Source organism: Globicephala melas, chromosome 7 (assembly GCF_963455315.2).
Source record: "Globicephala melas chromosome 7, mGloMel1.2, whole genome shotgun sequence".
In the NCBI taxonomy this organism is placed as follows: Eukaryota; Metazoa; Chordata; class Mammalia; order Artiodactyla; family Delphinidae; genus Globicephala; species Globicephala melas.
Window position 1 is genome coordinate 77,388,264 of NC_083320.1, and position 26,394 is coordinate 77,414,657.

General features: G+C 35.6%; 1 protein-coding gene across 1 annotated transcript in view; it reads right to left on the reverse strand.

Annotated features, from left to right (window-relative positions):
* Nucleotides 1-3,972: 3,972 nt before the first annotated feature.
* ARL6IP6 (ARF like GTPase 6 interacting protein 6) overlaps nt 3,973-26,394 on the reverse strand; it is a 44,421-nt gene continuing 21,999 nt past the window's right edge. Inside the window, exons 3-4 of the mRNA XM_030852779.2 lie at nt 25,338-25,470; nt 3,973-5,376 (exon numbers count right to left, since the gene is read on the reverse strand). Coding sequence (XP_030708639.1) covers nt 5,283-5,376; nt 25,338-25,470 — 227 coding nt within the window. The 3' untranslated portion in view covers nt 3,973-5,282. The remainder of the gene's footprint in view (nt 5,377-25,337; nt 25,471-26,394) is intronic.

Here is a 26,394-nt window from a genome sequence, read left to right on the forward strand (position 1 = left end):
GCCCTCACTGTGAAAGAAGCTCTGAATAATCAGGTAGACAAGATAACATATTCTGTAAATGTTAGTCTCCTTCTGTCAAGCCAGTGCTTAATGGGAGGATAAACAAAGTGCAAGGATGGAGTCTACAGATAGAGCTGCACTTTCAGAGGCTTTCCTGGCTACTCTCACATCCCCTCCCCATCTTCACTCCCGTACCCCCACTTTACTAAGAGCCCTTTTATGGTATCATATACTGGGGGGGTCAGCCCTGCAACCTGGTAGCCAACTAACTGCATTAGAAGGGGTAACATTTTAGCAGTTTTGTCCTCATTGGTAGACATATTATGGTCTTAGATTTGCTTTTCTTGTCTATGATACTTCTAGCAGCACCATCATTTATGGATTTACTGAATAGTGTATACATTATCATGGATTCTCACACAACACTGCTCTAGTCAAAAGAACTTACTACACAGAAGAGGTCAGATAATGTACTTAATTCTTGTTTTGTTAACCTATCGCTTATCAGCATTTTTAGTTCCCCTACCAGGGATCGAACCTGGGCCCCAGCAGTGAAAGCGCTGAGTCCTAACCACTGGACCGCCAGGGAATTCCCATTAGCTGCTGTTTCTGAACATTGGGATAATCTATTGAAGACTGGTATGAAGCCAGTTGAGACACAACATTTAAAGTTGGGGTCTTTGTCATACAGAGTGAAGTTAAGTCAGAAAGAGAAAAATACCGTATGTTAACACATATATATATGGAATCTAAAAAAAAAAAAATGATTCTGATGAACCTAGGGGCAGGACAGGAATAAAGATGCAGATGTAGAGAATGGACTTGAGGATATGGGGAGGGGTAAGGGTAAACTAGGACGAAGTGAGAGAGTAGCACTGACATATATACACTACCAAATGTAAAACAGATAGGTAGTGGGAAGCAGCTGCATAGCACAGGGAGATCAGCTCAGTGCTTTGTGACCACCTAGAGGTGGGATAGGGAGGGCGGGAGGGAGATGCAAGAGGGAGTAAATATGGGGATATATGTATACATATGGCTGATTCACTTTGTTATACAGCAGAAACACAACTCAGTAAAGCAATTATACTCCAATAAAAATCTTAAAGGGGGGGGCAGAAGAACTGAATAGACATTTTTCCAAAAAAGATATACAGATGGCCAACAGGCACATGAAAGGATGCTTATTATTGCTAATCATTAGAGAAATACAAATCAAAACCACGAGATATCACCTCACACCTGTCAGAATGACTACCATCAAAAAGAACACAAATAACAAATATTGACAAGGGTGTAGAGAAAAGGGAATCCTAGTACACTGTTGGTGGGAATGTAAACTGGTAGAGCCACTGTGAAAAACAGTACAGCGGTTTCTCGAAAAACTAAAACTACCATATATGATTCAACAATTCCATTCCTGGGTATATATGCAAAGAAAACAAAAACACTAATTCAAAAAGGTAAATGCACCCTAATGTTCACAGTAGCATTATTTACAATTGCTAAGATACGGAAGCAACCCAGGTGTCCATCAATGGATGAATGGATAAAGAAGTGTTTTACATACATACATATATATATATATATATATATATATATATATATATATATATATATGGAATACTCAGCCACAAAAAGGAATGGAATATTGCCATTTGCAACAACATGTATGGACCTGGAGGGTATTATGTTTAGTGAAATAACTCACACGAAGAAAGACAAATACTGTATGTTATCATTTATTTGTGGAATCTAAAACATAAATAAATGAATATAACAGGAAGAAGACTCATAGGTACAGAGAACTAGTGGTTACCAACGGGGAGAGGGTAGCAGGGAGTGGCAAGATAGGGATAGGAGTAGGGGATTAAGAGGTGCAAATTACTTTGTATAAAATAAGCCACAAGGATATATTGTGCAGCACAGGGAATACAGCCAGTATTTCATAACTTTAAATGGAGTATAATCTATAAAAAATTTTGAATCACTATGTTTTATACCTGAAGCTAATATTGTAAATCAACTATACATCAATGAAAATTAATTAATTAAAAAAAATAAAGTTGGGGTCTTTCTGGATGTAGTGTATATTTTTATCCAACAACTGACTTTTGATGCTGTCTGAACCTTGAGCTGATCTTGCAAGGAACAATAACAAATGACAAGGATTCATTTTATCATCCTGACCAGGCTTTTCCACTAACAAATAGTCCCCTTGCTTCCTCCTCCTTGACCCTCTAATAGTTTTTTGATTCCTGCCTACCAGTTCTGAGAGTCACTGGATATCCTTCCAATAAATTCCTTTTCCTTAAGTTAGTCAGATGGTATATGTTGCTTGCAACATAGGGTCCTGATATAATGAAGTAAACAGAAATGGAAAAATATGGAAAAATTTCTTTTAAGATGTTTTACTGGAAGTCCGTCTTTTTTTTTTTAAATAAGTCATTATCTTGGTGTTTTAGAACCTGAAAAAAATTTTTTTTAATTTATTTTTATTTTTGGCCGTGTTGGGTCTTCGATGCTGAACGTGGGCTTTCTCTAGTTGCGGCGAGCAGGGGCTACACTACGTTGTGGTGCGCGGGCTTCTCAATGCAGTGGCTTCTCGTTGCAGAGCACGGGCTCTAGGCACACAGGCTTCAGTAGCTGTGGCACACGGGTTCAGTAGTTGTGGCTCGTGGGCTCTAGAGCTCATGCTCCGTAGTTGTGGTGCAGGGACTTAGTTGCTCCGCAGCATGTGGGATCTTCCCAGACCAGGGCTCGAACCCATGTCTTCTGCACTGGCAGGTGGATTCTTAACCACTGTGCCACCAGGGAAGTCCAAGTCTATCTTATCTTTTCAAAGACCCCACTTTTGGTACTGGATATTGTTGTGGACTGCACGTTTGTGCCCCCCAAATCCCACCAAATTCATTTATTGAAACTAACTCCCCACAGGATGGTATTAGGAGGTGGGGCCTTTGGGAGGTAATTAGGTTATGCATGGTAAAGCCCCCAAGGTGGGATTAGAATCTTTCTAAGAGGAAGAGAGCTAGCCCTCTCTCTCCCCACCCAAGTAGGATACAATGAGAAGACAGCTATCTTCACTAGAACCCAACCATGCGGGCACCCTATTCTTGGACTTCCAGCTTTCAAAACTGTGAGAAAACCAAATTTCAAGAATGGCAGGGTCACCACTGGGCTTCAGGAACTAGAGGAATGTCATCAGTAGCATCAGTGTCAGCCTTATTCTTTCCCACTGAGTTTGGCTAAACCCTGGCTGCCAGCATCTCCTGGGCTTGTATCTTCCCAGCTTAATTTACCTTAATTTCAACTTGAAAAATCCTGGGAAGGGACTGGCCTAATTTAAGTCATGTCTCTATTCCTGTTGAAATCACTGTGGCCAGAAAAGATAAGAAACTAGAATTGGCCCAGCTTTGGTTAGGTACTTATCCTCAATCACTCTGCTAATGAAGCAGGATAGTTTATATCTGGATTCTATGTTAGACTGGAGAGAAAAATTTCCCAAGAAAGAGGAGTGCTAGTCCAAAATAAACAGAGTTCCGGAAGAAGTATCTTACAGATATATATCTATATTATATATAGATATAATGTCTTACAGATATTTACATGTAAAGGGTCTACTATATGTTTCTTAGTCATAAGACAGAAAGATCTGGAAGAAGCTATCCAAATTTGATGATGGGGTGGGGGAGGGGGGACGACTTGGGAGGTGGAGAGAAAAGCCCTTTAGAGCCAAGGTTAGGGGGAAAGGAGGAGGTTGGGTGAGGAAGGCAGGAAGTGAAAATAGGTTCATATGACAACCGCTCTGGAAGGAATACTTAAGCCATGGGATTTGTGTATATGTATGTGTGTATATCTTACACCTCCCCCCATATTAATCTAAACACTTCAGATAATTTAAATTAGAGCAGCATTTGGCATTTCCAATAAAAGGTTTTTGAGCAGTAAAAAAATGTTAAGACTTTTAGAAACATTATTAAATCGTTTACTCAGTAACAACAATCAGCAGATAACAGGAACACACTGCAGATACTCATTTCCCATTTGGCCTGAATAAGCAGTTTTGCTACACAATGCTATCCTAATGTAGGTTTTTCTGTGGCCAGGGAAAACAGTATTTAAAATAGTCCATCTTTCTAAAATTGAAGTGACTATTCTAAACAGGTATTTAGAAAGGAAGTGGGAACAATTAAGGCTTAATTACTATGAAAAAACAAAACAGCACAATTACAAAAGAACATTTAAATAGGAAAATAAGGAAACTATACATTAAAAAATTATACATGTACACACTGTATCAAAATACCTTTTCTATTTTGGTAACCAAATTTTGGAGATTAAAAACAAACTAGTTCAAGCATTTCTAAACATAAAAACTTCAGGTTTATATTTATTAAAAACAAGATAATATCAGTTTTGTTGAAGTAGTCATATATACACCATGATAAATATTTGGAATTGTGAAAATGGAAATAGTGAATAGCTTTAAATTTCCTGAATATTTTCATGGCTTAAATAATTAAACTTTTTTGTTGTTTTTTTTAAAATAAGTTTACTTAGTTTTAAACTCAGGCCAGTGTGCTTTTCTTAAAAGACAAAATACTTATTAAAAACGGTAGGTATTAAGGTTTGCACGAGCTAAAAAATAACATTTACATTTGCCTAGATGTAACAATTTAAAAACATACAAATTCAAGATATAGTAGGAAAATATGTAAAAAACCACATAAAGAACCATAGCCCATTAAAAAATATAAATGCACCTTCTATATATCGAAAACTAAATATTCTGATTTAAAAGTAGCTTCTGTAAAATGTCAAAGTAGTAGGCATTGTTTGCTTTCCTAATATAATGAATAAATAAGAAATATTTCTATCTCAAACAGTACTATCAGTATTTCTTAGCAAAAATGTAGTATATACATATACATGAGAAGGCAGGCATTGATACAGGATGTTCTGCATCCAAGTTTTCGGGTTTGAGTTCCATTAAAATGTGTTCTACAACTTATAAGGACAATGCACACAAAAGTAAAAAGATGAGGTAAACGTCTTACACTTTTAAGCATTACTTGAAACTTAATACTTAGATATTCCCAATGCCTAGGCTCTAGAACGATGCTTAAAAAGTCCTCCATAATGATGATGATATGACACGTATCTGAAGCACATAACGAGCAGCAGGTTTCTTGGTCTTCTGAGTAGGCAATGATGTTCTTCCCTGTTATTACAAAGCAATCGTGACTAAGTTTTGTCAAGAATATTGCTTCAGTGTGGGTTTACATGAGGCACCAAGCTACAGTAAGAGCAGCTACAATGCCATTCAAAATTGCCATACTATAGCCCATGTGGAAAGAATGTCCAGTCAGTTTCCTAGGGGGAGAAAAAAACAAACGAAAAAAGGAAAATGTAATTTGGTATAACAAAAACACCATCAGTTTTTATCAAATATGCTTACAATCTGGAAACATGTTTCCCAAATATCTTTTATACATTAATATACAAGTTAAAGAAGAGTATTAGACATCTTCAGAATTAGTAATAGATCTGTCAAATATAAGTCTTGGTTATCAAATGTAATTTTTTCAATTTCATTACTTAGAGCAAAATGCTCAGTTTGATCCCTATAACTTCTTTACTGTGCCTCATAATCACATGCGTGTACCATCACCTAATTCTAAGGTACATATCTTGTTACATTACAAGCATGTTCTTTCATTTAAATTAGCATTGTGTTTCCCCACTCTCTTGTTCTCACTTATAACTTAAAATACATATTATTTCAAGTATTTGTCCTGTTTGTACCATTTTTTTAGATTACATGAAGGAATTCTACTTTTTCTTTGAGCACTAAAAACAGCACTTGTCCATATGTGAGTCATAAATCCGATTATGTCTTTTATAGACATTTCAGTTCTCAATAGGTTACTTAAGTGGCTTTCAATGAGTTCCTAGGTGTCAGCAAAGACACTGTTTAATGGTTACTATGAGAGCCAAATAGCTCATGTGACATTTGTTCCCTCTATCAAGCAGCAATTTTACTTATTTTACTACATTTTCTTAACACTCCTTGCACTAATTGTATTGCAATAATACTCTTTGCTTATCCTAATAAGGATGAGACATACTAAAAAGAATAGAAGGTAGGGTCCAACTGGTGTCAGAGACAGAAAAGAATCTTCTCACGGGAGCAATCCAAATCAAGGACATATGAGGAGGTACACACCAGCAGTACTAAGAATGGAAAGTCCTAAGTAATAAGGGCCCTGGGCTGAGAGGGTTATCATTCTCCTTGTCCTCTTCTTTCCTAAGCACAGATCAAAGCCAGGGAAGTACTTAGATCAACATTAACATCCGAAGACACCTCATTATAATGATTTCCAGTCCAGTAAGATCAGTGGCAGAGAGTATAGAAGATACTCTCTTTGAAGAACAACCCCGTTGCATTCACCTGAGACTAGAGAAGACCCTGACGTATCCTGATGGCCCCCTGTTTTGGTCCATGGGAGTTATTATTTACTCTCTCCACTCAATCTTACTCAACTGGGACTAGTTTAAGATGCTTTTCATGTGCCATTAAGGGCTAATCTACCTAGCTGTATTACCTACTGTACGGTAAAATAAAATAGATACACTAAATGCTTTGCTCCTTTTAAAAAAAGAATTCCTCCAAAAATTGATTAGGAAAAAGAAATCTAATCATAACTATCAGCATTATCATTCACTGTAAAAAAAAAAAATACTACTGACCTGAGAACATTTAAATTCATACTAACAAAGTTAATCATGGAACAGAATTTCAGGAGTTAATTGTTCTCTTCTACTAGTTTGAGAACCTGCATTCCCACAAAAATAGAAGAATCTCTAAAGTACAGTTTACTGAACTTTAGGAAATTATAATAACTACAATGTTGATATAATTGAACTTTACTGAGATATACAAGTTCAAATGCTTAGTGACCGTCACAAACCAGGCACAACAAGGAAATCTAATGGCAATGAAGAAATACTCCAGAGCAGTGATTCTTAGTCTTTCTACCATCTCAAACACACCATACTCCCACAGGGAACGTTGTAGCCATTGTCACACATGTACTGCCAGGCAAGGGACTAAAAATCTGACAAATCGCTTGATTTAAATCTCCTTTTCAAACACCCACTGTGATTTTTCTCCCGAGGAAGATACAGAGAACCCTGGTAAGTCTTCCCTCCTATGCCTCTTGTGATCTTTGAAGTCCTGTAAAAAGCTGAAGGTATCTTGATTCCCCTTTGTCAAAGCCTTTCATTTATTTCTTGTAGAGGGCACATTTTGAATTGAAAAATTATGACTAAGTATGGTGCCTATTTTACTCAATCTCTCTTTATATATATGCATTTTACTTTTTAAAGTATACACACTAGGGCTTCCCTGGTGGCGCAGTGGTTGAGAGTCCGCCTGCTGATGCAGGGGACACGGGTTTGTGCCCCGGTCCGGAAAGATCCCACATGCCGTGGAGCGACTGGGCCCGTGAGCCATGGCCGCTGAGCCCGCGCGTCCGGAGCCTGTGCTCCGCAACGGGAGAGGCCACAACAGTGAGAAGCCCACGTACCGCAAAAAAAATAAAAAATAAAAAATAAATAAAATATACACAGTAAAGTGCAAATGCCTAACATATATACAGATCAATGAATCTTTATTATGGTATACCCTCATGTACCTACCATCCAGATCAAATACAGAACATTTCTAGCACCAGAGAAAGCTCCTTTGTTCCTCTCCCCTGTCAATATCCACCTTCCCTCACTCAAACCCTCAGATAACTACCACACTGTCTGCTATCATGATGACTTGTTTCACCTGCTGTTGAAACTCCATTTACATGGCATCATGATGTATTCTTTTGTGTCTGCATTCTTTCTCTCAAGTAGTGTTTGTGAAATTCATCCATGGTGCTGTAGTAGCACTGGTGTGTTCTTCTGTATTACAGTTTAGTACTCCATTGTATAAAAATACCAAAATTTATTTATCCATTCTACTACTGGGAATTCAGGTTGTCTCCAATTTGGCGCTCCTATAAAGAGAGCTACTATGAACATGATACTATGTACACACCTGTGGTGGGTGGTAAGCATCTGCACTCATTCCTCTTGGGAAGTCCTAGGAATGCAATTGCTGGGTTATAAGGTAGATGTATGATAAATGTGGCTTTAGTAGAAAGCATCAAACATTTCCCCCAAATAGTTGATTACTTTACACTTCTACCAACAACATATGGGAGTTTCAGTTGCTCCACAGTGTCACCAACATTTAGTATTGTCAGTCTTTTTTAATTTTAATAGACCTACAGATTTTGTTGTTGTGGTTTTAACAGTTATTTTTCTCATAACTAATGTATTTATTGCCCAATTATTATTTCATATATAAATGTGACTGAGAAAATAAATTCATGATGAAATTCTTTCCAAGTCATTCTCTCCTTATACCTAAAACATATTGTACAGATTAATTTCCCTAAAATACCCCTTTGCTCAAAATGCTTTTTTGTCAACTGGATATAAAATACAAGTGAGCAGAGCAAATAACAGAGTTAACAAGGTCAACTTCCCTTGATGTCAATTTTCAAAGATGTGGCAATGGACTAGCAAATGAGATACTGTGGTATAAAGGGAAAAGGACAAAACCAGGAGAAGTGAACTTACACACTTAAGATTTCATGGTTATCAAGTAAAGGACTGGATCAGATAAACTTAAGATCCCTTACAGTTTTAAATTTCTATGACTATTCAAGTAGCAAAGACAGAATAAGTAAAAACACTTGAATGAGATTATGTAGTTTTTTTCCTACCTATTAAAATTGGTTAATTCATCAACATTACCTGTGCTTAAACTGAAACAATGATGTAGGGAGTATAACTATCAATACATAAATATTTTAGTCCCAAAGAATCAATCCAGGAGACACACAAATATAATGAAAATTAATATATGACCTCACTTAACATACTAATCCAAAATTTTAAGACCTGACTATTCAGTTGACCATTTAAAAATAGGTAGAAAAATACACAGAGAACTCAATGACAAAACCAGAATGTTTCCCAAAGTAAATGTTAGGATTCTTAAATATGGATTTTATTATCCTGAGATAAAGTTCTAGTCCACTGCAGTACATTTCTGAAATCAATATGGAAATGGGAGATATTGCTCAATAAGAAAAAATTACTAGAGAAAACATGGTTACAAAGAAAGGCTCATTATAATAGAACTATTTCCATATCCTAAAAGATTAGTTATAAAAAGGTACTATTTTGTTTTGGTTCTAAAGAATTCCCTTCTAAGAATAAAGAATCCTACAAAAAAGTACTCATGTGGTTCCTATTAGTGGTTAAGAGTTCGAGCTCTGTAGCTAAACAGAGATGGTTTGAGGGCCAAGCTTTGCCACTTACAAGGGGTATGAAGCCAGAATTATTTGACCTCTGAGCCTCAATTTCCCAAAATGGAAATGAAAATAAAATCTACCCTTATAAAGTTTTTATGAGAATCAGGTGTCTGTCACATACCAAATGATCAATAAACGTTAGCCACTATCTAGTACAGAAAAGAAAGCTTCGCTACAGATGAGATTTTAAAAAATTCTTTTCATCTTCTACTTCAACTCTTCCTTCCTTCTAAGTAAAACACCTAAATCCAGACCCATCCCCAATCCAAAACAGAGAAGAAAACAATAACATACAAGCAGACTCAGGAGGTGGAGGGAAGAATGAGACTGAAGAATTATAGGTTTGTGTGCATTTCTGCTTGGTATTACCCTCTTCCTATGAGTTCTTAATCACTCCTCCCTTTATAATTCACTAGAGAACTCAGACTTCCACTATTTATATCTAGATTTTGTAGTCTGGAAATGTACTTTCTAGCAATATATTTATATTTAACAGAAACTTGTAAAGTGAATAAATCATCATATACCTTAATTATTTTCATTTATTCAGGAATGGAATACATTTCAAATTTAAGATTCAAATTAATTCAATGATTCTGGCAATTTAAGTGACTATGCTCTTACTTTTGAACCACAAATAAAAGCACTGAATAAGCCACTGTCAAAAGTTTCATATAAATTACCTTTGTTTATTTAAGAGAGAGACCAAACAGATTAGCAGCTTTTTTTTCATTTCATGTTGTTTATTGTTTTTACTCTAGCCTTGGTTTGGCTGACTCCAAACTGAATCTCTGTACTACATACTAGACTCCACGTTCTTGAAATCTTCATTCCTTACCATATTAATTCCTGTATTTCCTTTCCCTCACATATATTCCCACATTTCAGACATGTTTTTATGACAGAACTCCTGCAATTTAATACAGTAGCATCACTGCCAACTGATTTTGCTCTAAGCAGAAAGCTCTCTGCTTGTCAGAATAGGAAATTATATTAAAGTCCTACATTAAGAACCAGCTGGCTATTTGTTTCTGTGTCTGACTGACTCAGTAGGAGACAGGATGAACTAGCTGGTACTAATCTATTCCTTCTTCACACATCTGAGCTGCCTTTTATTTCTCATTCTATACCTAGCCAAGAAATCTCTAATTCCTAAAGAATTTTAAGCTGTGTGAGCTTGGTTGGAGTAACTATCAGTTCTTTATCTGGAGTCAAAAGTTCTTAAGCCAAACCCAAAATCTGAAAGAAAATACTAAACCTCACCATATTTCAATCACTTACCAAGCATTTTTTATGTTTCTTTCAGAAACACAAAATGATACAACAAATTACTTACAGAAATTGCTGGGGAACTGTGTGTATTCCAAATAACTTTACCAGTGTTATTTAAGAAATAAGGGTTAGAATTTCAAAGAGAAAGCTTTCTTCACTGAGGAAATGCTATATCTCTCATTTAGAAAAAAACATATATTACATTCACCCTTTATACTCTAAAGTTCTTTATTTTATAATTTTCTTAACTTTCTTTCCATTATTTTACTTCACCAAAATTTACAGTATGAATTTCCTATATCAGGCATTATATATGGGAGACAGAGAAGTAAGCAAGAATCAATGTTGTCCTCAAAGATGTGTCTAGTCACACAGTGTGCTAAGTAAAGTTCTGTAGACAGCATTACCTGGAAGACAAAAGAGCCATTCGATTTGTAGAAGGGGAGAGATTTTAAAGAAGAGTCAACACCTGAGCTAAAACTGAGTATGACTAATTTAGAGTTCTAAACAAATACAATATGTGCAGAAGCAACACACAATGGAGAATGCAGGAAATCGTTAATAGTTTGGTATGGTGAGAGTGAAAGACTTGGAAAGCTAACTTTCATTCCACAGGGTGTTTAAACATGGCTCTATTATTTACAGGACTACTTTAGCCTACCTGGAAATCTAATTCCCCATCTTTAAAATAAGGTTAATAATTCCTCTCTTTAGTGTTCCTGTGAAGACTAAATGAGTTACTATTAACAAGCACTTGTTGCAGTGCCTCCCATTTACTGAGCACACGATCATAAACACAATAAATGTCAACCATTATTTTTTATCCTTGACTGGCTGGAGTTACTGGGAGAGAAGGAAGAACTGAAGGTGATGCCAAGTTTCTCATTTGAGTTACTGGCTGGATGAAACACCGTTCACCATGATAGGGAACCCAAGAGAAGGTACAGGTCGGTGGGAAGTGGGAAATAATGAAGTCAATTTAAGATGTGCTAAACTGCAAATACCTGTGGGACACTGAAGTAAAAACTCCCAGTAAGCAACAGGAAATACAAATGAAAACCAAAAGGAAGATTCTCAGGACAGAGGCTCAAGACAGGCTAGACAGACTAAGAAATTTTTGGCCAGACTTCTGCTACTCAAAGTAGTAGCTTATGAAACAGGATTCCACAAGTGAGAAATAGTGATCAGAAAGCTGGACAGGAGGGAGTGATGCCAGAGAAATTAAGAAAGAAAGGCATTTCGAAAAGGAATGATAAACCGTTTCAAATAATGGATTGAAAATGAAAGTTAAATTTTGTAATTAAGAGTTCTGCAGGCAATTCAAGGAGAAAAATTGTAGTGTAGGAGTGAACACACGACACATGTGGTAGCACCTACAGTCACTGTGAAACAGGGACTATCTCTTCTCTAGTCTTATAAGATATTTAGCTATGGAGAGATCTGGGCATGAGGATTTTTTTCTCTAACACAGGAGAAACTTGAATGTTTAAAAAATATCCTAACAAGAATATTGGATATAAAAGGAAAGGCTGAAGGTATATGAAAAGGGGAGGTGTGGTGGGAAGGGGGGGCGGTGGATCTACAACAAAGGAAGTAAAATTGGGAGAAGAACACTTTATTCTGAGATAAAAGGAATGGGTGGTATGATGAAAGTGGATGTAAATATAAGTTCGTAATCATGAAAGGGGGAGGGAAGAAGCAGGAAGTACTCTCATGATGACCTTTCATGAAACTGGAAGTGAAGTCCACTGAAAACTAAAATGCAAAGTGAAGATTTAGAATAGCTACAGAAAAAAATGGGAAAGGGATGTAAGACAGACAGATGGATGATTGATAGTGCTAGCTAATACGATTCTAGTTCAGACTACAAAGGTTGTGAACTCTAGTTACTCAGATCTTACTTTGGATGATTCAGCTCTGCCTCTTGATCCATTTTATATGGAACATCACAGCCCTTGGCCTACTTTAGAATGGATTTCAGGTCTTCTGCTTTTACAACATTTCGTTAGTTCCAGGCTCTCTCCTACCTGACCTTTCTTTGACCTCTATAACTTTGCAATTTTACAGGGCAGGCACTTCATCCTTCCTTCTCTGTACAAGGCCTGGTAAAAGGAAGCTAGTTTTACTTATAGTTCCTAGTCTATTTCTTAACCCTGAAAAATTCTTCCCATTCTTGGCAAGGAAGTAACTTGTAGACTCGCAATCTAAAAGAAGTGAGTAAAATTAATACAATGGGTTTTTTTTATAACTCATTTATTTTGTTATAATTTTAAACATCCTCAAATTGTAAGCTTTCCTGTTCGTTCAAACAGCCTTTAGCCGACCTTTCATCACTACTTCATCATCATCATTTATTCATTAAAACTCAGATATTCAGGGAAAGTTATTATGTTCACCATTTAGGTGTGCAGTAATTATTATAAATTAGTATAAAGTAGTGTAAAATGAGATTTTTAGAAATGTGTGTTACGTCCTAACAACTATAAAACTAACCTGAACAAACAAGCCCACTCCATCTTACACTGAATATATATAAACATATATATACTTTTTAACCAAAAATTAGAAATTTTTTATAAGCAATATCTAATTTCAAAGTCGTCTCCTAAAGGAGGGCTTGGCAAGCTAAGGTACACCTATCCTGCCACCTATTTCTTTTTATTGGAACATAGTCTCACTCATTCCTTTAAGTATTGTCTTTGGCTGCTTTGGTGCTACAATGGCAGAGTTGAAGAGTTGTAACAGGGACCACATGGCCCACAAAGCCAAAAATACCACTTGGACCCTTACAGAAAAAGTTTGCCAAGTTTTGTCCTAAAGCCTTCCTCTTCAAAGTGTACTCCAGAGATCAGCAATATATTGGCATTGCCTGGGACTTTCTTAGAAATTCAGAATCTCAGACCACACGCCAGACATGCTGAATCAGAATCTCTCTTCAGCTAGAACTTCTGGTGATTCTAAGATCCTCAAAGTGAATACTACCACTATCTGGAAATATATAAATTAGCAAAGAGATTTCCCAGGAGATCATCACTTGAAAAATTTATCCCAATTGCTTTCTACATGAAAATTTCAAAAACTACTATAGTTTTAAACAAAAAAAATATATAAGTTGAACAAATACTTTAAAAACTTGTTTGTTTCATTGTATCATCATGTTCCCATACAGATTTTGACTTCTTTAAAATGTTATATGACAGATAACTCAAATAAGAAATCAGGTAAGACTATGCAGGAATTAAAAAAAAAAAATTCCCCCATTTGTCCCTCTCTTCTTTTTGTATATATTTACCTTGCTAGGACAGTTGGCTACACATTGGATGTATTGTATAAGTGTGTATGCATATATACATTTGTATTTCTTTCTTTTTTTTTTTAATACATTTGTATTTCAAAGTAACCTGTCAGGATAAAATACAGCAAAATATTTTTTTAGAATCAAGTACCAGAGAATAAGACTAAAACTATCATGTTAGCTAGTTTACCAGATTTTAAGGTATAGTTATATTTGGGTGGAGTGATGTATTTCAAATGCATATACCACACAAACCATATACACACATACATATGTGTGTGTGTATATATATATATATACACACACACAGTCATAAGGTTTTAGTAATCAAGACTACAAATATAGAATTATTTTAAAAATATGTGTGATATGATTATACTATTATAAAAACAGAAATATTTGCATGTGTATAGATTTTTTAAAAATCTGAGGTATAATTCCCAGTCTGTTAACACTAGTTAGTTCAGAGTTATTTGAAATCAGATTTTGCAGCCTTTAACTTTCTGAGTTATATAATTCTGTGATGCATGTATTAATTCTGTAATCATTAAAAAAAAAACAGTAAGGGGAAATTTTAAATCAGTCACTGTCCTAGCAAATAAATTTCTCAATTATTATTTAAAATAGAAAATGCTATTAAAATATAAAGTCGTGGGCTTCCCTGGTGGTGCAGTGGTTGAGAGTCCACCTGCCGATGCAGGGGACACGGGTTCGTGCCCCGGTCCAGGAAGATACCACATGCCGCGGAGCAGCTAGGCCCGTGGGCCACGACCGCAGAGCCTGTGCTCCGCAACGGGAGAGGCCACAACAGTGAAAGGCCCGCGTACCGCAAAAAAAAATATATATATCTATATATATAGATATATATATAAAGTTGTGAGAAAAATGACTACTGGCTTCAAGGTTTCATGATAAATCTGAGGTAAAGACTATCTGGAGAAACACATACTTAGAAGATGTAAAAAGTGAGGAAAAAAGTATAAAATGTATATACACTTAATGTTGAGCTATAATGTATCATTCTTAATACCTAGAAACTGATGTTGAACATTTTAAGCATTTACTCCATTGCCTCATTAGCCCTGTAATTAGGCTAATGATGTGCATTATGAATAAGTATCAGTTATAAAGTAGCCACCATTTTAATGGAGCAAGTTGATTTATCAATCTACACAATATGTTATAATGGAATTCAAAATTTCAGCTTTAAGGATTATCTCATTTTTATTTTGTTTTCCCCATATACTCCTTTATTATCCTTTTAATGTCCATGGGATCTGTAGTGATGTCCCCTCTTTAATTTCTTTTTTTTTTTAATTTTTATTGGAGTATAGTTGCTTTACAATATAAAGTGTGTTAGTTTCTACTGTACAGCAAAGTGAATCAGCAATACGTATACATATATCCCTTCTCTTTTGATTTCCTTCCCATTTAGGTCACCACAGAGCACTGAGTAGAGTTCCCTGTTCTATACAGTAGGTTCTCATTAGTTATCTATCTTATACATAGTATCAATAGTGTTTATATGTCAATCCCAATCTCCCAATTCATCCTAACCCCCCTTCCCCCCTTGGTATCCATACGTTTGTTCTCTACATCTGTGTCTCTATTTCTGCTTTGTAAATAAGATTGTCTATACCAGTTTTTTCAGATTCCATATATATGTGTTAATATATGATATTTGTTTTTCTCTTTCTGACTTACTTCACTCTGTATGACAGTCTCTAGGTCCATTCATGTCTCTACAAATGACCCAATTTCATTCCTTTTTATGGCTGAGTAATATTCCATTGTATATATGTACCACATCTTCTTCTTCCATTCGTCTGCTGATGGACATTTAGGTTGTTTCTATGTCCTGGCTATTATACATAGTGCTGCAATTAAGAATGGGGTGCATGTATCTTTTTGAATTCTGGTTTTCTCTGGGTATATCCCAGTAGTGGGATTGCTGGGTCATATGGCAGTTCTATTTTTAGTTTTTAAAGGAACCTCCATACTGTTCTCCATAGTGACTGTATCAATTTACATTCCCACCAACAATGCATGAAGGGTTTCCTCATTTTTAAAAGGCTTTCTTTACCTTAGCACTAAGTTTCCTAGCTATACTGCCAACGTCTCTGGTCCTACTTCTGCTTCTCAAGCATAAGGTTAGTCTTTATGATCTCTTTAATCCCTTCTGGATCTCAATTCTGCAATAATTATGCCTCCATATATACACTAAAGTCCTTCATCTAGAATTTTACCGACTAGAACTTTTAATTGAATCACAACCCTATGCTTTGCTGGTGTGATATTAACTAACTTAATAACGTACAGGCTCTGAAAGATCCTAACAATGAACAAAGTTCCTTAACATGGAATTAAAATGTATACATTTAAGATATCTCTCATTGTACTACAACTCCCTGAAAATCAGTCAGAGAGAAATAAATGTATATCTGGTTGGATGAAACTGCATACTAACCTACACTCTACTTTACTTATATGCAGCAGTCTACTTGGTTGCAAATTGAATTATGTCAGACATGTTAACTTTATTCACCAGTATATCGAGGTAGCAAAATGCCTTAGGATATCTATCTGTCCTGGACACTACCTTGGTTAGACAAAGTCCTTATTCATTAGAAAGTTAGGCCAAACAGTACAAAAAGTACAAGAAAAATGGGATTCCCAAGCCTTTAGATTTCATGAGTCAGTTTAAAAATGATTTTTTTTTTAAAAAGGAAGTAACTGACTCCATGTTTTGTTGTCAAACTTGTTTTGCCAGAAACAGGTTTGAAAACCACTACAATCTACTATCAGCATAATTTCATACAAGAAAGAGCATCTTATTATCAAAAGAATAAAAAGGAGAATAACCAAAAGGATAAAGATCTCAAGATAAATAACAATTAGTCAACAAAAGATAATTGGCAACCAGTGGTAGGCCATAGTCAGATATCCAGCTTGAAAAATCTCAATTAAGGAAAGGAAAGCAAAGCTCTGGGACTATATCTGCTTTATCATCTGATATATCTGTTGCTTTAACTAGTAAAGTTATACTTTTGCCTATGAGGGTAGGCATCATTGTTTTTAACCCATTTTGGAGAGAGGAAATTAAGGCTCAGAGACACCAGCTGACTTTCTCAAAAGCTCTTCTGGCAGTATATGGTATAGCCTGCATTTGGAAGTCACTTCCTGACTTATAAGCCCTTTTTAATATACCAGGCTGCCTAGTAATTTATAAAGATTGTTGAACACACAGAAAGGGTTCCAAGTTCAACACTGCCACGTGCTATCTCTTATGTATTTCTTATCAGTGCTATTCTGTACATATGGATACCCATGTCTTTTCAGCAGCCCAAACATAACACATTGTAAATTAGCATAAGCAAAAGCCATAGCAAACAGGTGCAAACACTTACTAGCTATATTGCTTTATGAAAATAACAAAGAAACCAAGAATATTTGATGAGTTCTTATAAGATTTTGTTACATCTATTTAAGTCTCCATTCAGAACTTTAATAGAATATATTTTATAAGACACGCATATATTTTAACCTTCACTTCAATAAGCCACAGTTTGGTGCCATCAATACATTCATTAATAGTGACAGCATTACAACTGCTGGCTCCAAACAGTCCCTAGATAATGAAACTTCACGATACTCAAATATCAAGGCCAAGTTCTTGATCTATCTCTTTTGTCAGTAGTTTTTCCTCTCCTACTGCAATTAGCCATCTGATATCTGTTTCATCAGTCCATGGCAATAAAGAATCTGATCTGACAAAGAGGCAGCCCTCCAAAGTCTGTATGAAAGAGTCATAGCATCAATTTATTGTGCTCAATGTTAAATCTAGTGTGCTTAGAAAAGAAACTTCTAATTTAAATACTAAATCACCCACTTTTCCTGACCTTCAAGACTTATATTACTGCCCAAGAACCCACAACCCCTTTTCTATTATGATTTTACTATTCTGTTTTGTACTGTATTTTAACCCCCAATAATTAAGGCCCCTAATGTCAAGAAGAGCAAGAAGTCAGAGAAGACCCTTTAATAACATAGAAAAATAAACTTAATGTTGAGTAGAAAGGGTATTATTATAATACAGCAATGGCAATCCTAAATCCTGAATCTGCTTCCCTCCTACAACAATAGTAACAACAAACACATTCATATACAAATGTAATGGAGATTTAAATGTTTCAGCATCTGATTACATCCAGAACTTTACACAGAAAATAACACATGAAACAGTATCAGATCACATGTGTTAATTTTTATTCTGTAAAAATAGTTACCAAAAAGAGTTTACCAAAAAGCAATTCGAATGAAAATCAACTGTTCCCATTTCTTTCTTACTTCAAATTTACTTTGCAAATACCAAATACCACTGTAAGAAAATACAATTTAAAAAAAAAGCTGCATAAAAATAAATTTAAACTGAAGTTAAAGCATGTGTTTATTGACATTGAGTGTCCTGATATTTACCAAATACCATTAGTGGTTGGAAGAAGAAACATAAAGGTGAATAATTCAGAGTGATCTAGACAAAAAGACCAAGAGCATCAGCAGTAGATACCCCTGGTTTGTATATTTACTATGAAACACTGTAGATTGCCAATCAAATTCTATAAATTATATTTTAAGCAGGCTTTAGTGAAGACACTACTCTCTACCTTAGCACATCCCTAGAAATCATGACATAATAACCAATAATTGTAAAGGTTCCCTGCATTTTGACCATAAGTCCCACATCAAATAAGTCATAAATACAAGCAATAATACATTTAAAAGCAAATACCAAACTTCAAACTTCTCTACCAATATAAAAGTGAATTTATGCTCTTAGTTCTATAAAACGAACATCCAACTATGCCTTCCTATCTGCCTCATTTTAGGAAATACACAGATGTGACCATCTCAGAGGCACTCAAAAGACAAATACTAACTTTGATTTTGAGTCTAATTATAACAAAAATACAGTATTTTGCTTATTTCTGATAATTCAAAATGGCTACTTCAGGGATAATTTTGAGGGTTTTGGTCTCTTTTAAAGCTATCTAAGAAAACTTAAAATGATGTCTCCTTTTTCCTTTAACAAGTATTCCTATATCCTTAATAACTTGAAATACAAGCATTGGTTTTTCCTCCTTGGAAATGAGTCTCTGTGGGTATTACCAGCACAAAATAATAGTTCTATCCCTATAATGAAGTAACACCCTTAACTTATTTAAGAATACTGGCCCTTAAAAAAATTGGTCCTTGAACTCTGACTCTACGTAAAAGTACTATAAGATAGACAAACTTAATGATTTATTTAACTATTTTTCATATCACTTTTTTTGACTCAATTACAAAACTAATGAGCTGTCTACATTGTGATTTTTGCTAGACCCATCATATATATTATCATTTCCCCAATAAATTTATTTTTAGACTATAAAGTAACATTTTTACCCTAGCCTGGACCTATTATAATCACTGAGTTATTTATTAGCAAGCTGATAATTATAAACCTGCAGCCACATCACTGCACCACTAGATGGGGCTTGTGCACACGTAATGTGAAATGCGAGAGCAGTCATTCTGAAGGGGAGAACTCTGATCACTGAGAGAAAACAGTGAAGGAGAGAACAAAGAGTGAGATTTTAAGAACAGATTTTAATTGCATTTGGCAATATCGCATTGGCAAAAATGTCATAGAGCAAAGGCCCACAGCAAGTGCCTTTAATTGTCAATAAAATGATGCTGTTTCAATTAGTGAAATTCCTCCTGTTGATTCTTTTCATAATAAAAAGGAGGTGGGCAAACAAAAACAATAAACATAGAGTTAGGTGCTAGCTATGACACATGCAAATTATTTGGCTTTGTGCAAGGTACTTAAATTCCTTGGGACTCAGTTTCTTCATCTGTTAAAAAAAATGATAACCCCTAAGGATGACTTAGCAGAGACTCAGTTCTCCCATAATCTTTAATAGGAATGTCTAAGACATCCCTAGCAATCCTAGAGTATTCATTAAAAAGTTGTACTTGTTAGGAAAAACGCAACTTTGGGGCACATCTCCTATCCATACCTATCTTCATCCCCAACCAGGAGGACTTAAATAAAAGTTCTGGTGCTGGGCTTCCCTGGTGGCGCAGTGGTTAAGAATTCACCTGCCAATGCACGTGACACGTGTTCGAGCCCTGGTCTGGGAAGATCCCACGTGCCTCGGAGTAACTAAGCCCGTGTGCCACAACTACTGAGCCTGTGCTCTAGAGCCCACGAGCCACAGCTACTGAAGCCTGTGCGCCTAGAGCCTGTGCTCTGCAACAAAAGAAGCCATCGCAATGAGAAGCCTGCACACTGCAACGAAGAGTAGCCCCCCATTCACCGCAACTAGAGAAAGCCCACGCCAGCAACGAAGACACAACACAGCCAAAAATAAATAAATAAAATAAATTTATTAAAAACTATAATATATATATATTTAATATATATATATTAAAAAAAAAAGTTCTGGTGCTGCCATCGGCCCAGCCTGGAAACAACCCAAAGATTCTTTCAAGCTCTGGGTTCTCTCTGAATGCAGTATCTTTACATGGGTAGGTCACATATTTATATGCATTAACTCCTGGAAACTATAATTAAAGCAGATCACCATAATGTGAAATATTGATTACATATACACTGCTAAATTTGCCTGCTTGGAAATCACTAACAACACCCAATGAGTAAACAGGGAAAACTAATGAGAAGTGAACTAAAGATGTTGATTAAATAGTGTAGGAAAACAGGATAATGAATTGTAAAGTAGCAAGAAGTAGGCAGTGCCTATATAGATACTCCAAGGAATCTAAAGTTACTGCCTCTGCCTCTTATTAACACTTTAACAGATTTTCAGAAACAACTAAGAAAATAATTTAAAAGTACAATTGACCCAAATTTTCTTTTCCACAAAGTAACTGCATCCTAATGGAGTTTGCATATTTGACATTGCAGTATAACTTCTAACCCAGAAAAGTTTGCAAAGTGAGCATGTCCAGTCTCCAGACTGTGAGAAATAAATTTCTGTTGTTTATAAGCCACCCAGTTTATGGTACTTTGTTACAGCAGCCTGAACTAAGATAATATCTAACAAATAGGAAACAGTAAATAAAAAAACTTTTTTAATGAGTACAAAGGTTTTCTTTTTTTTTTTTTTGCGGTACGCGGGCCTCTCACCGCCGCGGCCCCTCCCACTGCGGAGCACAGGCTCTGGACGCGCAGGCCCAGCAGCTACGGCTCAGGGGCCCAGCCGCTCCGCGGCACGCAGGATCCTCCCGGACTGGGGCACGAACCCGCGTGCCCTGCATCGGCAGGCGGACTCCCAACCACTGCGCCACCAGGCAAGACCTCTTCTTTTTTTAAAAAAATTAATTAAATTTATTTTTGGCTGCGTTGGGTCTTCGTTGCTGCACGTGGGCTTTCTCTAGTTGTGGTGAGCGGGGGCTACTCTTCGTTGTGGTGCGCGGGCTTCTCATTGCGGTGACTTCTCTTGTTGTGGAGCACGGGTTCTAGGCACGCGGGCTTCAGTAGTTGTGGCTCGTGGGCTCTATAGCGCAGGCTCAGTAGTTGTACTGCATGGGCTTCATTGCTCCGCGGCATGTGGGAACTTCGCAGACCAGGGCTCGAACCCGTGTTCCCTGCATTGGCAGGTGGATTCTTAACCACTGTGCCACCAGGGAAGCTCCAAAGGTTTTATTTCTTAACTCCCCTAATGAATTATTGATCCAAATTGTGATTTCATTAAATGTCTCATCTAATATTTACTACATATCAATAAAGATTATTATTTTCTTCCCTTGAGGAGTTTATGTCCCTAGGGAAGTACAACTAATTGATAGCCATAGTAAACATGGTCTTCTCAAATTTTTTTCCCACTTCTACTAATTAGTTTTAAAAAATGCCCTTGTATTTTAATCTGCAAAGGAGAACAAACGACTTTTTTTTAACAAACCAGTTAGACCTGATTATTTTATTCTCTTCATGCCTTATATTCATGGAGTTAGAAACGGAATATTTTAAATAATAATCCTAATCTTAAAAAGAAAAAGTAAAGGGCTTCCCTGCTGGCACAGTGGTTGGGAGTCCGCCTGCCAATGCAGGGGACACGGGTTCGTGCCCCGGTCTGGGAAGATCCCACATGCCGTGGAGCAGCTGGGCCTGTGAGCCATGGCCGCTGGGCCTGCGCGTCCGGAGCCTGTGCTCTGCAACGGGAGAGGCCACAACAGTGAGAGGCCCGCATACCGCAAAAAAAAAAAAAAAAAAGTAAAGAGAAAAGTCTCTTCATTTTATGTCTCAATTATCTTGCCTTTCTTTAGTTTCTAATTAGTTAAGCAGACCCGTTAATAAATTATCTTAGAATTTAGCCATCATTTGTTAGATTTCCCTTAAAAGATAGATATATATAATGATTGGTCTTTAAAATATATTTAAAACATTGAAAATTCCAAAGAAATATTCCAATAGAAAGAGAATAGAAATATTCCAATAGAATAGAAAATGTTCCAACAAAATGTTAAATAAAAAATGGATTACAAATATGTATATTGTGATCCCAGTTTTAATTTTTAAAAATATGCTAAGAATGGAAAGATATACATTAAAATGTTGTGTCACTTTCTCTAATTATGGGTTTTTCCATTATTTTTCTTTTTGTCTTTTGAATTTTCAACAAAGAACTTATATTACTTTTATATAATCAAAGAAAATATATTAACATCACTTTATTTTAGATAACAAAAGAATACATAACCTATTATAAAGATATTTTTATAAAAGTGTGATATTACAAAATAATAAAATATATCAATCTGATTTCTAAGAAAATACAGTCTGAAGATTTCAACTTTCTCAAAAGGTAGAGAAGTTGTTTCCCTGTACAAGCACTCACTCTACTGGTGACATAGAGAATACTTATATTCTGCCATTTCTGAAGTAATTGCATTATTTTCTACAAACGCTAGAAGGCAGGGTTTTCACTATAAAACAATTGTACCAATCATCACTATTATATGCCTTTCTGGGTCTGTGGTTTCTGTTAATATGTGATCAAATATCACTGTATTTATTATATGTCTTTTTTAGACTGTACTTCTATTAAGCATATGATCATTTTAAATTACAGTCTGACTCTCATGAGATTTAATAGCTGATTTATCATATATAAAATTAACATCTCTACTTACATACTGAAAGGAATTCAAATATATATGTACACACAATGTACCTATTTCAAAACTGCATTTTTTGGATTGTATTAACAAATATGTAAGTCTCTGATCTGATACCATCTCATATTAAATTTGAATGACTAATAAAGACGTTGAAAACTGAGGCCCATCTGGTTCTAGTCTAATAAAAAACGCAAAGATAATTTTTAAGAAATTAGTTAAATACCCTCAGAATTCCAGATCCTTAAGAGAACAGAAATGCTTTTCTCTAACTCCAAAAGCATCTAACATATGAGTCTTAGGAATTCTGGTAGTAGTGGAAGAGAAGCTGAGAGGGAAAATGACATTCCAGGAAGAGAGAACAGCAAGAGTAAAGCCATGGCATCTCAAAAGTTCGTAGCTTATTTGGGGGATGTCAGAATAATGTGATATGTGGCTACAGGAGAGGGTACACTGGAGAAATAGCTGAAGATAAAGTTGGAAAAGTAGAGTAAGGTGGAAAAGTAGAGTAAGGTCACTTGGGGAAGGACTGTTAAGCTATACTTGGGAGCACAGACTTTATTTTGAAGGCAATGGGAAAGCTGCTGAAGGCTTTTAAACCAGGGAGAGCTGTGACTAAGATCTGTTTTTAGAAAGGTTATAATATACAGGACAAATGAGAAGAGTGAAAGCTTGTAGTAGGGGACTTCAAGGAGTGAAGTACCCTAGCCAAGATCTGAAATAGAGCAAAAACACTGTGGGTGCTAAGACAAAGTATTCCAATAACACCTCAAAAGGCAAGAATGACTAGACTTGGCGAAGGGATATAAATACAGTGAAAAAGGGTTTCAAGCCTTGATAAGTGAGTGGATACTTATGTCTTTAAGACAAATTGAAGCTTTAACAATTCTAAGTGCCAGGTGCTTTCTGAATCCAGGTTGCAAAATCTACTTAATACCTGGAAATGTACGACTAGAATTCAGGGGAGGAGTGAGACATAAATAAGTAAAAGAAAAAAAATAAAATTAAGAGTTTTTGTGACTTATGAAAGTAGTCTCATTATGTCATCTATATTAGACTCATACCCCCTATTAAAGTAACTAATTGATGTCAATGAGCAGCAATAGAATATAAATTTGAACTGAGAGCAAAATTAACTTTCCAACTGAATGGTACCCATGTAAACTATGGGATGGTACTGCACCATTAGGTATAATTTAGTCAATTTAGATTATTAATTAATCATTATCCACTCAAAATACACATAAATGTATTGGAAGGTATGTGATTTATGTTACATTTACAGATAGGGATTTATTAAGATGTTTAAAATACACTTATGCATTTAATTTGAAGTGATTAAACTTATTTACAGAGTCCCTCAAATAGATTTTATTTTATCTCCACGAGTTGTCCATGGGGTGGGCTGGAACTGGTAGTAACAACAACAGTAACAACTATAATACTCTTAATAACATACATATCATTAACAGAATTTATTTTCTACTCTTCATTCTCTCCCCCCACTCCTTCTACCCTTAGTTTGTAGAATAAACTAGAGGTCTTAGATGCTTTTATTTGGCAATTTATAAAACCTAAGTCTTCCCAATATAAATAAACTAGATTAGAATGCTGATTACTGAATTTTCTGGAACTCTTTGAAACAGAAAATATAGACCAAAGAAATATAATGTTTCACTATGAAACGCATCTAATCTGGTCTAGGCATATAAACTGGGTGCCATAAATGCTTGCTAATTATTATACGAAGTTTAAATCTGAGGAAAATTTCAATCCAATTATTAAGCTGTTACAAGTCTGACTATCTATTCATGAATCTTGTAAAACTTTCATACTGCTAACATTAATTCAGCCTTCATATACTGTTTTAAATGAAATTCCATCCCAAAAGGACAAATAGCCATCAAAGTTTCCTACTTATTAGATTATTCCTTGAATTAATTTTTTTAGACCACCATTGAATTATCTACATACAGAGTTTAAAATATTCTTCTCCACTTATCTAAAGGCTGAGCCAAGCTGAAAACTTTGAGTCATCTGTATTTTATAGATTAAAGACTGGGGCCTCAACGTATTATCTCACAAGCAAGCAGCCTCTTGCTTCTATTTTAGTAGGTTTCAGCAGAATGGCTTGGGAAAAAAAAAGAAGAAACAGGAATACTTACTTGAACCTGGCAGGTGAAAGAGGAGTAGGAGGAAACATTCCTGGTTCAAAAGAATCAAAATAAGTCACTGTCCAAGAAAAGCTGCAGCAGGAGAATCCGGCAGCTAGGGATATTATAAGTAGAGTCCAGAATCCTTAATGGGAAAAGAAAGGGGAAAACTTGAATTATTAACATCAAAGCAATTTAAATTAACCCAGTAGATCATGTTCAGAAGATCACACGTATTTCTGATCTTCTAAATTATATGTAAGTGATAAAAGAGATATGAGCTTAGTAGAAGCTCTCCCATGTGGAAGTGTAAAATATTAAAGCACAACTGGAAGTCATATCATTGAATATTTTAATTCAATTATAATTTACTATGTGGAAAAGAGTACAAATTCAACTTAAAAATATAACTTTTAGCTTCAGTTTTATAAAATTCAACTGTGGAAAAAATGGCAAAACACTTCACTGTTAAAATGGCTTGCCCTTTTTCATTTAACCGTTGTGATTATAGCTTGCTGCCTTTTATTACTTAGTACTAAGCGATCCCTTTCCATACCATGCACTATTGACATATGAATCAATTTTAGTGTCTACTCTTTATAGCTTTCCTATAAACATTACAAACCAATTCTGATTATTTAACCTTGCTCAGTATATGAACAAAAGTTAATGTCCAATTTATAAATGAGCTGGGATCCTAGACTTTATTTTCAGTCACACTGGAGCTGCATTTTGTAAGGGATATCAAGTCAAAAGCACAGTACTACAGGAGTTGCGAGAGAAAAGGGTTAAGAAATGGAAGAATGTGGGGAATAAACAAAGTGACAATAGAGGGAACAATTTAATTTGAAGGATTTTAGATACACATTCAAACTGCCTCCTTAAGACAGTTTACTAAGACACTAATACTGGTAAGTGTGTGTGTCCCAGGCCTCAGTAGTACACAGAGGAAGGAAGGTTGAGAAGACAACAGTAGAGAATGGCTTACGAATTATCAGATTTACTGGTTGCACAAAATGCACAACCAAAGATAGCTTTATTTTAGCAAGAAGCAGGAAAGAAATATGTG